General features: G+C 39.9%; 2 protein-coding genes across 4 annotated transcripts in view; one reads left to right on the plus strand and one right to left on the minus strand.

The window, feature by feature from the left end:
- Positions 1 to 16,686, minus strand: part of EIF2B3 (eukaryotic translation initiation factor 2B subunit gamma) — a 158,158-nt gene that overhangs the window by 47,957 nt on the left and 93,515 nt on the right. The window lies entirely within an intron of this gene.
- Positions 3,721 to 6,572, plus strand: LOC112063847 (40S ribosomal protein S29-like). The gene is made up of 2 exons (XM_055083847.1): positions 3,721 to 3,725; positions 6,303 to 6,572. Exons 1-2 carry the CDS (start codon positions 3,721 to 3,723, stop codon positions 6,484 to 6,486), a joined length of 189 nt encoding a protein of 62 aa, XP_054939822.1. The 3' UTR covers positions 6,487 to 6,572.

Here is a 16,686-nt window from a genome sequence, read left to right on the forward strand (position 1 = left end):
ACTTACTTATGCTCTTTCCCACTAGACTAATAAAAGTTCCCTGAGGGCAGAGATTTATTTTTATAGTCTTAGCACTTAGCATTGTACCTCACACAGAATAAATATTTAATAGATAGTTGTTGAACAGACAAAGACATGAATAAATTAGGTCAAATTAAGGCATTTGCCTAGTTGCTATTTAGTCTGCCATCTTTGGTTTCAGCCTTAAGAAATGTCATGCTTATAATATAATGTTCAAGGTCATTTTATTTAATAAAATAAATAAAAGATAGCTGAAGGAGAGGAGGGGAGGAGTAGGGTGGAAAAATGGCAATTCCAATCATAGCTGCCTGGTTGTCATTTTTCTTCTACTCTGCGTTACTCTGCTTTGACTGGCTTATAGTCTTAAGAAAAATTATTCTCATGGGATCTAGATACCCTAGAAGTAATTTATCAAATAGATTAAGGTACCCCACCCTGGGCTTCCACTCTTTTGGAAGAAGGGGGAACAAAATGCTTCCAAACGAGCAAGAGAAGAGTCAGATTTCGGATCTCACACTCATAACCTACACAAGCCCCCTAAGCCAATTAATGTATACAATGAGGATGAAGAAGAAAGTAGAAGATACATCCCAATTCTAACTTCCTGAGAGTATTGAGTTCTAAGGAATTCTTCAGGAAATAGAATTTTGCAAATGTGAATGTGGCTACTTGCCTTGTGGTGCCCGGGTTTCATCTGAAGTTCACACCCTGATAATTCTATCCCTTGATCTAACCAATCTGGAAAGTTGAACTCTCCTGTTCAGTTCCTTCGTTTACAAATTCCTTGAATCATTCAACATACTCTACTTAAATTATTTCGTCCTTGCAACTACCTCATGAAGTAGATATATTACTCCCATATTTATAGCTGAAGTCAACTTGTATCATATACCAGGAAAGCAATAACTTAAAAGTCTGAGTAATCATCTTCTAAACTGTTACCAATCCCTAGGCTCATATGGCACTAACATTCATATAGCATTTTACAGTTTATAAACTTTTTTCAGCTTTTCACTCTCATCACATAAAGTAGGTTAAACCAGGGCTTCCCTGGTGGCGCAGTGGTTGAGAGTACGCCTGCTGATGCAGGGGACACGGGTTCGTGCCCCGGTCCGGGAAGATCCCACATGCCGCAGAGCGGCTAGGCCCGTGAGCCATGGCCACTGAGTCTGCGCTTCTGGAGCCTGTGCTCCGCAACGGGAGAGGCCACAACAGTGAGAGGCCCGCGTACCGCAAAAAAAAAAAAAAAAAAAAAAAAAAAAGTAGGTAAAACCAGAAAGTTCTTGCATTAAAAAAAATTACCAAAAATTTAGCTGGTATAATCAAGGCTAGAGATTTAGCTACAAATCTGGAATACAATGAAGGAACAGAGACGGGCAATTCACAGATTTTTTTTCTTTCCCATTAAATTTGTATTGAACATGAATCTTGGGACCGGGAGATCAATGCCATTTAAGTTGCCAAAAAGGTTGTTTCCTTATTTTATTTTTTCCCATTTATTTATTTATTTTTACAATAAATTTTATTTATTTTATTTTTGGCTGTGCTGGGTCTTTGTTGCTACGTGCGGGCTTTTCTCTGGTTGCGGCGAGTGGGGGCTACTCTTCGTTGCGGTGCGTGAGCTTCTCATTGTGTTGCCTTCTCTTGTTGTGCAGTGTGGGCTCTAGGCGTGTGGGCTTCAGTAGTTGTGGCATGTGGGCTCAGTAGTTGTGGCTCGTGGGCTCTAGAGCACAGGTTCAGTAGTTGGGGTGCACGGGCTTAGTTGCTCTGCGGCATGTGGGATCTTCCTGGAACAGGGCTTGAACTCGTGTCCCCTGCACTGGCAGGCAGATTCTTAACCACTGCACCACCAGGGAAGCCCCTATTTAATTGTTTTTAAATGGTATTAGAAATAAGAATTGATATTTTAAAAGAAAACAAAATAAACAATACCAAAAAACCTGAAAGAGGCACCAGCAAGATCTGGGTAACTGGTTGATTGCTCTGGGCCAGGAAGATGTTTTGGATTTGTATAAAATGAAGTAAGAAATCAGTAAATGGAAATGATAAGACATTTAGGAATAGTTATAATTTTATGTTTAAAAAAATAATTTAAAACAAGTTGCCAACCATAGAAAAAGCTTATTATAATAAAAATAATATATATATGAAAAATTTGTGGGAATCCTTTCAGTGATGAAAACTCAGAGGAATGGTATAAAATGTTTAATCTTCAAAGTCTATAGGGTCTTTGAAAAGCTCCCTAAGAAGCTTTTTCTTCTCTTCATCTAACATAAAAAGAATTTTTAAAATGCTTTTAAAAAGGTCTATTATAAAAAAAGAAAAGGAGAGTGGAGAAGAAAAGATCTTAGAAAAGCAGAACAAATAATGGACAAAAATTTAAAAGTCTAGAAAACCTAGGACAATATAAGCCATTAGGATTATTTTTACAGACCTATTTTTAAAATAGTAAGTTGTATATTTCAGAATTTTAATTTGTAATGTTTAAAATTTAAGGGAAATCAAGCATCTTTCTATGATCTTAAAAACAGGAATACCAGGGCTTCCCTGGTGGCGCAGTGGTTGAGAGTCCGCTTGCCGATGCAGGGGACACGGGTTCGTGCCGCGGTCCAAGAAGATCCCACATGCTGCGGAGTGGCTAGGCCCGTGAGCCATGGCCGCTGAGCCTGCGTGTCCGGAGCCTGTGCTCCGCAACGGGAGAGGCCACAACACTGAGAGGCCCGCGTACCGCAAAAAAAACAACAACAAACAAACAGGAATACCAATTTTTAAAGCAAGGAACAAAACCAATAGGTATTAATTATAACAATTATTAGTAATATTATTTTAGAATAAATGAGGAATGTATACATGAAATAAATATTGGGAAAGATGCAAGGATAAGCATTTACTGTTTAACTGCAAAGATCAATGGCTTTTAAAGTATCTTCATAAAAGTTGGTCTGTATAATTTACTATTTTAACCATTTTCAAGTGTATAGTTCTGTGGCATTAACTACATTCACATTGTAGTGCAACTGTCACCAACATCCATCTCCAGCACTTTTTCATCTTTCCCAGTTGAAATTCTGTATCCATTAAACACTAACTCCCCATTCCCTTCTTCCTCCTAGCCCCTTGCAACCACCATTCTACTTTATGTCTTTATGATTCTGACTACTCTAGGAATCTCATATAAGAAGCATACAATATTTGTTTGTCCTTGTGACTGGGTTATTTCACTTAACATAACGTCTTTACAATTTATCTATATTGGAGCATGTGTCAAAATTTCCTTCCTTCTGAACTCTGGATAATATTTCATTGTATGTATGTACCACATTTTCTTTATCGATTCATCTGTCTATGGATACTTGAGTTGCTTTCACTTTTTGGTTATTGTGAATAATGCTGCTATGAACATGAGTGTACAAATATCAATTTAAGTCTCTGCTTTCACACACACATTTCTTAAATTCTTATCATGGAAATTTTCAAACATACACAAAATAAGAGAAAAACATAATAAATTCCCATGTGCGCATCAAGTAGTTTCAACAATAGTTGACAAGTAGTTGAACAATAGTTCAACAATTATCAACATTTTCTAATCTTTTAAAATTTTTTGCTGTAGTATTTATTATGGCTTAAATTGTGTCCCCCCAAAAGATGTTGAAGTCCTAACCCATAGTACCTATGAATATGACCTTATCTGGAAATATGACGTCTGTAGATGATCAAGTTAAGGTTAGGTCATTAGTGGGCCCCTAATGCAGTATGACTAGTATAGTACCCTTATAAAGAGGAAATCTGAACACAGACACAGACATGCTTAGAGAGAAGACAATATAAAGACACGAGGAGAATGCTATCTATAAGCCCAGGATGCCTGAGGTTACCAGAAGCTAGGAGAGATGGGTGGAACAGACTCTCCCTCATAGACCTCAGAAGAAACCAACCCTGCCAATACCTTGATTTCAGATTTCTAGCCTCAAGAACTGTTGAGACAATAAACTTCTGTTGTTCTAGGCCACCCAGTTTATGGCACTTTGTTATAGCAAACTAATATAGTATTTTAAAGCATATTCCAGACATAATGTCATTTTACTGTGAATATTCCAGTATGTGTAGTATGCATTTCCAACTGATAAGGATTTTGAAATATAATCACTATGTCATTATTACACCTAATAAAATTATCAACGACTTCATAATGTCATCTAATATCCAATCCAAATTTAAATTTGTCTTTTCACAGTTAGTCTGTCTGAATCAGGATTCAATCAAAGCCTCACAATGTATTTGGCAATTTCATTTTTAAAAAGTTCCCCTTCCTGGGACTTCCCTGGTGGCACAGTGGTTAAGAATCCGCCTGCCAATGCAGAGGACCAGGGTTTGAGCCCTGGTCCGAGAAGATCCCACATGCCACGGAGCAACTAAGTCCGTGAGCCACAACTACTGAGCCTGTGCTCTAGAGCCTGCTTGCCTAGAGCCTGTGCTCCACAACGAGAAGCCACCGCAATGAGAAGCCCGCGCACCACAACGAAGAGTAGCCCCTGCTCGCCGCAACTACAGAAAGCCCACGTGCAGCAACTAAGACCCAACGCAGCCAAAAAAAAAAGTTCCCCTTCCTTATTCCCCTGACAAGCCATATGATTAGAGAGAGTGGATCACCTGTCTTGTAGAACACTCCATGTTCTAAATTTGGCTGGTTGCTTTGTTGGAGTGTCTTTTTTTAACAGCTTTACTGATGTATAATTTATATACCATAAAATTCACCTGTTTTAGGTGTACAATTGAACGAGTTTTAGAAAATTTACAGAGCTGTACGACTATCACCACAATCCAGTTATAGAACATTTCTATCACCTAAATAAAATCTCACATGACTGTTTGCAACCAATAAATCCCCTCTCACCCTCAGTTTCAGACAATCACTAATCTGCCTCCTCTCTCTATAGATTTGCCTTTTCTGTTTTTAAAAAAATTATTATAGGCACTTCCCTGGTGGTCCAGTGGGTAAGACTCCACACTCCCAGTGCAGGGGGCCCAGGTTCGATCCCTGGTCGGGGAACTAGATCTTCATATGTGCCGCAACTAAGAGTCTGCATGCCACAACTAAAAGATCCCACATGCCTCAATGAAGATCTGTGTGCTGCAACTAAGACCCAGAGCAGCCAAAATAAATAAATAAATATTAAAAAAATTATTACAGCCATTCTAGTGGGTGTGAAATAGCATCTCGTTGTTTAAATCTACATTTCTTTAGTGACTAACAATATTGAGAATCTATTAGCCATTTGTATATTTTCTTTGGTGAAGTGTCCATCAAAATCTTTTGCCTATTTTGAAATTGGGTTGTTTATAATCTCCTTGAATTCTAACAGTCCTTATGTTTTTATTTTCTTGATAGTGTCTTTTGAGGTTTGAATGGTGACTTTAATTTTGAGGATATAGAATTTATCAATCCTTCTTTCATGAATTATGTTATTGGCGTTGTAACTAAGAATTCTTTCCCTAACCCAATTTCACAAAGATTTTTTTCTAAAACTTTTACAGTTTTAGCTCTTACATTAGGTGTGTAATCCATTTTCATTTTTGTGTATGGAGAGAGGTTAGGGTCTAAATTAATTTTTTTGCATGTGAATATCAAATTGTCCCAGCACCATTTGTGTAAAATACAATCCTTTGCTCATTAAGTTGCTTTGACATCTCTGGTGAAATTCAATTGACCATAAATGTAAGTGTATATTTTTGCACTCTCAATTCTGTCCCACTGCTCTGTATGTCTATCCTTATGCCAGTACCATACTGTCTTGATTACTATAGCTTTATAGCAAGTTTTGAATTGGAGAAGTATGAGTTCTTCAACTTTTTTGTTCTTTTTCAAAAGTGTTTTAGTTATTCTGGGTCCTCTGAATTTGCACATAACATTTAGGATCAACTTGTCAATTTCTACAAAAACTTTACTGGGATTCTGATGGGTTTGTGTTGAATCTAAAGATCAGTTTGGGGAGAAATGCCATCTTAACAATATTGAGTTGGGATTAACATATACACACTGCTATACATAAAACAGATAAACAATAAGGACCTGCTGTACAGCACAGGGAACTATACTACATATATATAACTGAATTACTGTGTTGCACACCTGAAACTAAAATTAACTATACTTCAATAAAAAAAAATATTAACCTTAAAAGAAAAAAACCCCAATATTGAGTCTTCCAATCCAGAAACACTGGAATGTGTTTCCATATACTTAAACTTTATTTCTCTTGCCTTTTGCCTCATTGCAGTCGAGAAAGCAAGATCGTTCACCAGCAGCTCTACTGGAGCCATCCAGAAAAATTTGGCCAGGGTTCTCACTCTTGCTGCATCTGCTCAAACCGGCACAGTACGATCCAGAAATATGGCCTCAATATGTGCCGCCAGTGTTTCCTCCAGTACATGAAGGACATCAGCTTCATTAAGCTGGACTAAGTGAACTTCCTTGAATGGGTCATCCAGGACATCTACCTTATGCAGAAACAATGCTAGCTCTTTGTATATAAAATAAAAAATTTAAACTTCAAAAAAAAAACCCCACAAACTTTATTTCTCTCAGCATGGTTTTGTAATTTTCAGTATTATGTCTTGATCTTCTATTAAATTTATTCCTAAGTATTTTATTCATTTTGATGCTATTATAAATGGAATTGTTTTCTTATAATTTCATTTTTATTGTCCATTGACAGTATATAGGAATATAATTGACTTTTGTACATTGATCTTGTATCCTACAACCTTGCTGAACTCTTATTAATGCCAGTAGTTTTGTGGATTCCTTAAGATTTTCTACATATAGGATCATGCTGTCTACAGATAAAGGTAGTTGTACTTCTTCCTTTCCAATCTGAATGTCATTTATGTTTTTTTCTTGCCTAAATGAACTGGCTATAATGTTAAATAGAAAAAGCCAGAGAGGCCATTCTTGCTTTGTTCCCATCTTAAGGGAAAACATTCAGTCCTTCACTATTAAATATGACATTATTTAAGTTTTTTGTATTCTGTAAGTTTTTTGTAGATACCCTTTATCAGGCTGAGGCAGTTCCCTTCAATTCCTAGTTTACTGAAAGGTTTTTTTTTTCTAATTTATTTTATTTTTGGCTGCGTTGGGTCTTCCTTGCTATGCGCAGGCTTTCTCTAGTTGTGGCGAGTGGGGGCTACTCTTTGTTGCGGTGCGTGGGCTTCTCACTGCAGTGGCTTCTCTTGTTGCAGAGCACAGGCTCTAGGTGCGTGGGGTTCAGTAGTTGTGGCATGTGGGCTCAGTAGTTGTGGCGCATGGCCTTAGTTGCTCCACGGCATGTGGGATCTTCCCAGACCAGGGCTCGAACCCATGTCCCTGTGCTGGCAGGCGGATTCTTAACCACTGTGCCAACAGGGAAGCCGTGTTGAAAGGTTTTATCATGAATGGGTGGTGCATTTTTAAAAATGTTTTTTTCTGTGTCTATTGAGATAATCATGTAGTTTTTAATCTTTTATTCTATTAACATAGTATATTAATTGTTTTTCAGATATTAAACCAATCTTGCACCCTTAGGATAAATCTCACTTAGGCATGGTTGCTGGATTCATTTTGCTAATATTTTGTTGAAGATTTTTTCACCTATACTCATAAAGGATATTGGTCTTGTGTTTTCTTTATCTAGTTTTGGTATCAAAGAGTTATACTGGTCTCATAGAATAAGTTGGGAAGTATTCCTTCTTCTTTCATTTTCTGGAAGACTTTGTGAAGGACTGGTATTATTTCTTTTTTAAATGTCTGATGGAATTCACTAAAGAAGCCATCCTTACATTTTGAAGCCTCAAAGACGTTTCTTTGTTGAAAGATTTTAAATTACTAAGTTGATTTCATTAATTGCTCTAGGTCTACTCAGGTTTTCTACTTCTTCTTGAGTCAGTCAAGATGTATAGCACGTGATCCTTGTGGCTCAGACTATAGCACACTGATTAACCCAGGACTCCCCTATGCTCTTAACTCACATCTATTCTCAGTATATTGCTATGTGTGAGCTTTTTTTTTTTGGGCTGCGCCATGCAGCTTGCGGGATCTCAGTTCCCCAGCTAGGGATCGAACCCAGGTCCCTGCAGTGAAAGTGGCGAGTCCTAACCACTGGACCACCAGGGAATTCCCTGTGTGTGAACTTTAACCCAATACTCTAATTGATTCTAGTTACTTAAGGGAAGGAAGGACTGGAACCAGCATCTGCTGAATACTTATCATGTGCCAGGCATTTTGCAATGTGCTTTCACATCTTCACAACACCTCCGTGTTCCTTTTACAGATTAGGAAAACACAGACTCAGAGAGGTTAAGTAAGTTTCCTAGGTCACAGAGGTAGACAGTAGTAGAACTGGGATTGAAATGTAGGTATTTGTGACTTTAAGGCTTTTCTATTGCCTCATAAGGTCTCTCAAGCAACTTCTTTCTTTTCTCCGTATATAATCCTAGGAGTTCTATATAGACGAAGCCCTGCTCCAGTCTCACATCTAAATCCAAGGCAAGAAAGGTAGAATGCCTGGCTGTAATTTTAAAAAAAATCCCTGCTTTTGTACTTGTTCCCTTGCTGAATACCCTATTTAGGAGTTCATCAACCACTAGTACCATTCAAGAAGGAATTTGCTAAGGAATGGGGTTCTAAGTGTTGACCTAAGACAAGCCTAGAGGAACTCTTGCGGAGCACAGGCTGTGGACGCACAGGCGCAGTGGCCATGGCTCATGGGCCCAGCCGCTCCGCGGCATGTGGGATCTTCCCGGACCGGGGCACAAACCCGTGTCCCCTGCATCGGCAGGCGGATTCTCAACCACTGAGCCACCAGGGAAGCCCTAGAGGAACTTTATCATTCTGCTTCCAAGTTTCTAAGCAGATGTGAAGAAATGCTATCAAAGAAGCAGCTGCCTGTTTTGGGCAAATTACTTTTAAATGTCAAGGAGTTCAAAGACCAAGCTGTACCTGTGTTTCGTTTCAATATTTATTTACCCAAATTTTCTCCTCATATTAACAACTCGAAGTACTGTGTGTGAGGGACAAAGATTTAAGATCTCCAGAGAAGCTGGAAGAAAGACTGCCACATGGACACTAGTCTTCAGGATTATTCAGGACTGAAGACTCAAGATTTTTCTGAGAGCTTTGCTTTAACTCAAAGAAAACTGAACACAGAGCTATGTGTACCGCCAACATTGTACAAAACAAAACAATGTAAAATTACAGAGCTAGGGAATAAAAAAGCAGTTCAGAAAGGCAGCCCAGAAAGAAAGAAATATATCCATGAAAGAGAAGATAAATACTGAAAAAAAACCCCACCCAAACCCCCAAAACCAAGTAATTACTATGGTTAAAATCATACCAGTTTTCTCCCTAGCAGAATAAACTTAAGAATTTAAATGCCCAAATCTCTTAATAACTCTAAAAAAAGGTCTGAGTTCCTTTAGTTAATAATAAGATCTATAACCCCCATGCCCAACCCCAAAGATCTTAAGGGATTCAGATGCTCATTTCCTTCAAATCTATAGAATAGAGACAAAACTCCCTCCCCAGAATCATCATGTGTGCAGGAGAAACTGAGTTGTTTTTATCCTGTTCATTGCATAAGTTATAGCAAAGGCCAACTGGGAGTTCTATTCCCTGACATGCTCATAGTACAACGCTCATTACCTAGAAGAATGAGTAGAAAAAGGCAGATAGGTAAAGAAACAGATTATGGTAATTGAATGTTTAAAAAGTGAAATTCATCTAGACACTCCATGTGGACACACTATTAGACTTCCAGCACTGCTATGAATGGGACTGCAAGGATTTCTAGCCTAGTGGGAGAACTGGCATATATGCTGAGACAGTCCACAACAACCTAGTGAAGAAGGAAAGCCTCCACTAACCTAAACTGAGTATGTCCTAATAGTTTATATGGCTATACAGAATGACGCTTTCCAAGCCAAACCGAGTTCAAATCTGGGGACAGGAGAATAGCAAGGAATGGGAACAAAATGACGAAAATTCAATTGGACAAAAACTGAAAATACAGAAGAAACTTAACTCTAACATATGCTTCTCTTTGCATAAATATAAATGTTGACAGGTGAAGGAAATGTCACGGATGCCTCCTGAATTCAGATGCCAGGAGATCTGAAACTTGAAACAATGACTCATAAGAACCAGAAGCAACAATTCCAAAGAGGATAAAAGCCTCCTATGACAACTTAGCCATCTTGAAGTGTTCAATGCAACAACATAAACAACTTCTCTCTTTGAAGACCTTCAGACAATCACCTTTTATTTTGTTTGGCAATCTTAAACATGTTCCAACAAAGAAGCATCTTCTCTCCCACTAGAAGAGCCAGAGCTAATTCCCTACTGCCTAATCATTACAATTTAGAAGAAACTAGAGACGAAGGTGTGCTTGAAACAACCAAGGTTGCTCATAAGTAGAGGAAAGAGAGTGATTTATGAAGCATGGCTACTTACTAGTTATCTATAATTCTAATGAGACAGATTTTGGAGTAAGCACCTATTACATAACTACCTGGCGGCTGTTTTATAGGAAGGCACCTGCCATACCACCCCAAATGCCTGATCTTGTTGGCACTGTAAGTCGCAGGAATGACAGATTATTGATCGTTAGGAATGCATATGGAGTTACCAAACCAAAAGTCTGCCTATGCAGCAGAGTGAGCTATGGTGCTCAGATCCTCTCCAAGAAAAGCAGTTGTATTGAAGTGGAAGCCCTGGACTCAAAGCAGCAGAGACTGCCAGAGCTGGAAGAGTTCTTAAGAGTTCTAAGTGCTGTTCCTCATTGTACCGAGAGAAAAACAAACGGAAATGATTTTAGTCCATGTCAAAAACAAATCACTTGGACTTCCCTGGTGGTGCAGTGGTTAAGAATCCACCTGCTAATGTAGGGGACACGGGTTCAAGCCCTGGTGCGGGAAGATTCCACATGCCGCGGAGCAACTAAGCCTGTGCGCCACAACTACTGAGCCTGCGTGCCCCAACTACTGAGCCCGAGTGCCACAACTACTGAAGCCCACGCACCTAGAGCCCGTGCTCCGCAATAAGAGAAGCCACCGCAATGAGAAGCCCACACACTGCAACGAAGACCCAATGCAGCCAAAAATAAATAAATAAATTAATTAAAAAGAAAAAAGTCACTTCACTCCTCTACGAGACAGTCCCTAGCCTATATTCATTGAACACCTACTATATTCCAGGCACTTGGGATACAGAAGTGAACAAAATGGACATGATCCCTGCATGAGGCTTAGAGTTGAATGGAAAATCAATTATTGCAAGTATGCAATAATTGTGAAAGGCGAGCACAGAGTATTATGGAAGCAGATAATGGGGGACCTAGCCCAGGGTGGAAGATGACAGGAAGCTTCCCTTTAAGCTTAAACCTGAAAGAAAAGCAGGAGTTAGCCAGGTGAAAGGGGTGGAGAAAATGAGATGGGCACTCTGGGCAGAGAAAATAGTACATGCCAAGACTCTGAGGTAGACTGGTGAGTATGAGGAACTAAAGTCGCCCAGGACCACTAAAACACAGAAAATAAGACAGGAGAGGCACAAGATGAGGCTGGAGAGGTTTCAGGCCATGTTAAGGATTTCTGTTTTTATTCTGATCTTGAGACTAATGACCACTTGTATTGTGTGATATCACTGGCTTAATAGGGAGCTAAGTCAAAAGTTGAAAGGCACCTTGGTGTAGTAAAAAGAGCACTGGACTAAGAGTCAGGATTCTAGTTCTGGCTTCACCACTTAAATATGGCACAATCTTTCTTCATGTCAGTTTCTTTGTTATAAAATGGAATATTGTGCTTCATAGAGTCCGAGAGTTTTCTGGAGATGCTTCGGGAACTGCTACAGGAAACCTGAATCAGAATAAATCCCTGTTCTATGTTCATATCTCAGGCTTCTATGTAAGATTTTTACTTAAAGAAAAAGTTCCACTTCCTTAAGAGAAAATTGGAAAATTATTGCAATTTTTAATCTTAGATAATATATTCATTAATTTGACAAACATGGAGGCCCATCATATTATCTCCTTGTTGCAGAGTTATTAGGATGATCAGAAATTATGCACTTAGGGCTTCCCTGGTGATGCAGTGGTTGAGAATCCGCCTGCTGATGCACGGGACACAGGTTCGTGCCCCGGTCCGGGAAGATCCCACGTGCCGCGGAGCGGCTGGGCCCGTGAGCCATGGCCACAGAGCCTGTGCGTCCGGAGCCTGTGCTCTGCAACGGGAGAGGCCACAACAGTGAGAGGACTGCGTACCACCAAAAAAAAAAAAAAAAAAAGAAATTATGCACTTAAAGTGTGTTGCATGGTATTTGCCATATATTAGGCACTCATTAAATGATAACTATTATTATTATTATTATTATTATTATTATCATGGGCCAAGTACCATGCTTGGTACCAGGGACACACAGCTGAAATAGACAGACCTTGCCTTTAGGAACTCATAATCTAGTAGAGAAGACTATGTGTTCATCTATTATGTATAATGCAATAACAGTGTAGGAAGCTAGAACAGAAAAAGATGCAGTGAGCTGTACGTGCCGCGGAGCGGCTGGGCCCGTGAGCCATGGCCACAGAGCCTGTGCGTCCGGAGCCTGTGCTCTGCAACGGGAGAGGCCACAACAGTGAGAGGACTGCGTACCACCAAAAAAAAAAAAAAAAAAGAAATTATGCACTTAAAGTGTGTTGCATGGTATTTGCCATATATTAGGCACTCATTAAATGATAACTATTATTATTATTATTATTATTATTATTATCATGGGCCAAGTACCATGCTTGGTACCAGGGACACACAGCTGAAATAGACAGACCTTGCCTTTAGGAACTCATAATCTAGTAGAGAAGACTATGTGTTCATCTATTATGTATAATGCAATAACAGTGTAGGAAGCTAGAACAGAAAAAGATGCAGTGAGCTGTCTAAGGGAGCAGGGATAGTATAAGGTTTCATAGCCTGAGGTTGGTTCTGAATGCTGAGGAGAAATCTGCTATGCAGACAAAGCAGGAAAAGGATATTTCAGATTGAGGAACTAGCATATACAAAGGCAAACAGGTATGAAAAACAAAACAAACAACAAAACCTAGGATACAATGATAAAGGTTAAAGCTGGAGGGGTAGCCAGAGGCCAGATTATGGAGAGCCACCTACAATGCTTAGATGTCATGTTAAAGAGCTTGGATTTTGTCTCTTAGGTGATGGAAAAACCATGGAAAGTTACTGTTTTGTTTGTTTTTTTAGTACGCGGGCCTCTCACTGTTGTGGCCTCTCCCGTTGTGGAGCACAGGCTCCGGACGCACAGGCTCAGCGGCCATGGCTCACGGGCCCTGGAGCACAGGCTCCGGACGCACAGGCTCAGCGGCCATGGCTCACGGGCCCAGCCGCTCCACGGCATGTGGGATCTTCCCGGACCGGGGCACGAACCCGTGTCCCCTGCATCGGCAGGTGGACTCTCAACCACTGTGCCACCAGGGAAGCCCCGAAAGTTACTGTTTTAAGGAAATACATATACATGCTATGCTGGCTTATGTATTAACTTAGCTGATCTGGAATTATGTTATGCAAAATTCTCTTCTCTGAATCGTTCTGAGTTGGCAATGGCCACAAGAGATATTCTATGTGACATTTAGAAGGCAGAAGGAAAGCTGCAGACACATTTTTTAATGCTCTGAAGGTCAATGGATGGTGCTAAGTATTATGGCAACCTGTGTATGTCACTGAGATGCTAGCTCACCTAGCAGGCAGAGAACAGTACCCAGATGGGCAGTTCCTCCGGATCCTACCAGATATCCTCCTTCAGCTTCTCTGGAATCCTGAGCCAAGCACTGTGTAGCTCTGTGGTGAAGGATGTCAGTTCTCCTGCAGATCACCCACAATAATGAAGCTAAAAGTGGTGAGAGACAGATGTGGGTTCCTGTTTGTTCTTGCTCTTGTCCACATCCAGCTTTCCTTCTGACTGTTGGTCTAGCTGACTGATAGCGATTTCAGGCTCAACACTATACAGAAGCAACAACATGCATACAGAGCTCTACCAGCTTCCACAACTGCAAAATAATCCCTTATTCTATATTACTCATAGCAGTTCTACTTCTATGATAAAGAAACTGCTACCAGAAGTGGTCCTGGAAGAACAGAACCTTAAGGATGGGTTTGCTGAATTGGTTCTGTGTCATCTGGACTTAGTTCTCTGATTTGATTAGGTTCAAAGGACTTTCAACTGACTGATGACACCCATCTAGATTAACCAGGATAATTTCCCTCACTTAAAATCAACGGATTGTTGATATTAACCACATCTACAAAATACCTTCACAGTAACACCTATGTTAATATTTGACTGAAAAAACTAGGTATTAGAGCATAGCCAAATTGACACATAAAATAACCACCTCATAGACTGATGAGAACATGTCTAACATTAATTAGGATGTCAACAAAGCCTTCCTAGGCAGGATTACACTGCTGCTCACCCTCCCTGTCATCTTAACCCAGAGCGCCGGAACCTGCTGAAGCGTGGAACATCCCTCACCCTCCCCAAGAGGTGCTTGATACAGCAATGTGCATAGCTCCATTGACAAAGGGCCCCTATTCAGAGACAAACCCTGGAAAGAGAGCTGTCTCTCCCAAATTATCCTTCCAAGCTGCCTGGTCCACTATGTCTGAAGAATTTAATAAAAAAGAGTTACCATCCTCTATAGAATGGTATAGAGGATGAAAACTGACACATTAATTTGCACTCCACTCGGTCCCACTGGCCTAGCTAATATGAACTTCCAGCAGGTCCACCTTTCAGTCCTCATTCTCCAAGGAACATGAAGCAACATTCCCATTATCTTTAGGTCCAGTTCCCAGCTGGCTGTGTAGATAGCGAGAGGCAAAGGCCCAGTGAAGGATCACTCAAGGGGGTTCATCCCTCAAGGCCTGGTTCCAGCTCTTGCATGGCTAGAGTTACATCATATTTGGAAGATTTTACAAGACAACCTGCTCAGGCACTCCCACCCTTTGGGGTTCAACAGTTGGGTAAATAAATTTCTCCTGAGTGGTAGATGTGCTAGGCACTGAACTGTATTAAGTATATAATACTGAATGAAACACAGCTCTAATCTAGTAAACACTTTATTGTTTGTAAACCTCTAAGACTTCCCTTCGTTTTGATTAAACCTTTTCATATTATTCTCTGTGCTTCAGAGAAACTGAGTAACTCAGTTACTTTTGCTTTCCTTTCTCTGTGTCTTTGCTCATGTGGTTCTTCCTGGAATGCCTGCCTCTACTCGTGTGCCACTACTCCCAACATGTATAAATCCTTTAAGCTCCAGCCTCAAATGTAATTTTCTCCTTAAAAAATTCCCAGATTCTCCTAATCTACTGAGGTTTTTTTTCCCCTTTCTAAATACTTATGGAATTCTACGGGAAAAATCACTTACAGTACTAATGTTCTATTCTGCATTGTGTATATCTATCACTTCTTTCGGGGAAGGAAGATTTGAGACTTGATCATCAGAGCAGCACATTATGTCCAGAACAGTATACTACATGGCAGGCACTAAATACTTACTGAATGTCCAGAAGAGTATACATTCTAATAAGAGATACAGACTCATCAGAAACAAATGTTAGAGACTTCAGGAGGGTCCTGACGAGTTTGGGTGTACTTCAGAATATTCCTGGTTGGTCCAGGAGAGTTGGCAAGGTTAGGTGCACAGTAGGGAGTGGGAAGAAAGGGGGTAGGAATGGGACAAACTACTGAATGATACAGTTAGTCCTAGTATGACAGGCCCCCTACAGTCAGGGTAGCAGCTATTGGCTAGCTATGCTGAGGACCTCCTCCCAACCTCACTTCCACCTTAGGGACTGCCTAACATGCAATATGGCTCATATAACCTTAACACGTTCTCAGTTTTTCCCAAGTTAAAATACTCTTTTTCAAACTTTCCTTCTCCTCCTTCTAGTTCTACTTCTATCCTTCACAGCCAAATTTCTCAGAAGAATAGTCCAACATGCTGTCACCATTTAACATCTTCCACTCTACCCACTTTGATAAAGTCATTAATGACTTTCATTTTTGTAAAATACAGTGATCATTTAAAAATTATCATCTTACCTAACCTCACAGCCACATTCAACACTACTGTTACTTTCTTTTTCTGGCTTCTGTGACATATGTTCTCTTGGTTTTCCTTTTCTCTTTCTCTCTCTGACTTAAATTCCTTTGGAAGCTCATGATCCTCTAGCTGGCGTAAGCCTGTTCCTAACCCTCTTTCCTCCTCATTCTATGCTCTTCCTAAGTGATTTCATCCATGCCCATATCTTCAGTCATCATCTATATATCAGTAATTACAAATTTTTAACTTAGGCATAGTACTAACCTCTGAGCTCCAAGTATATATTGGGTTGCCCAAAAAGTTCCTTTGGGTTTTTTTGTTTTTTTAAAAACATCTTAAAAAAAAATCTTTATTGGGGTATAATTGCTTTACAATGGTGTGTTAGTTTCTGCTGTATAACAAAGTGAATCAGCTATACATATACACACATCCCCATATCTCCTCCCTCTTGCATCTCCCTCCCACCCTCCCTATCCCACCCCTCTAGGTGGTCACAAAGCACTGAGCTGATCTCCCTGTGCTATGT

Source organism: Physeter macrocephalus, chromosome 4 (assembly GCF_002837175.3).
Source record: "Physeter macrocephalus isolate SW-GA chromosome 4, ASM283717v5, whole genome shotgun sequence".
NCBI classification, from domain to species: Eukaryota; Metazoa; Chordata; class Mammalia; order Artiodactyla; family Physeteridae; genus Physeter; species Physeter macrocephalus.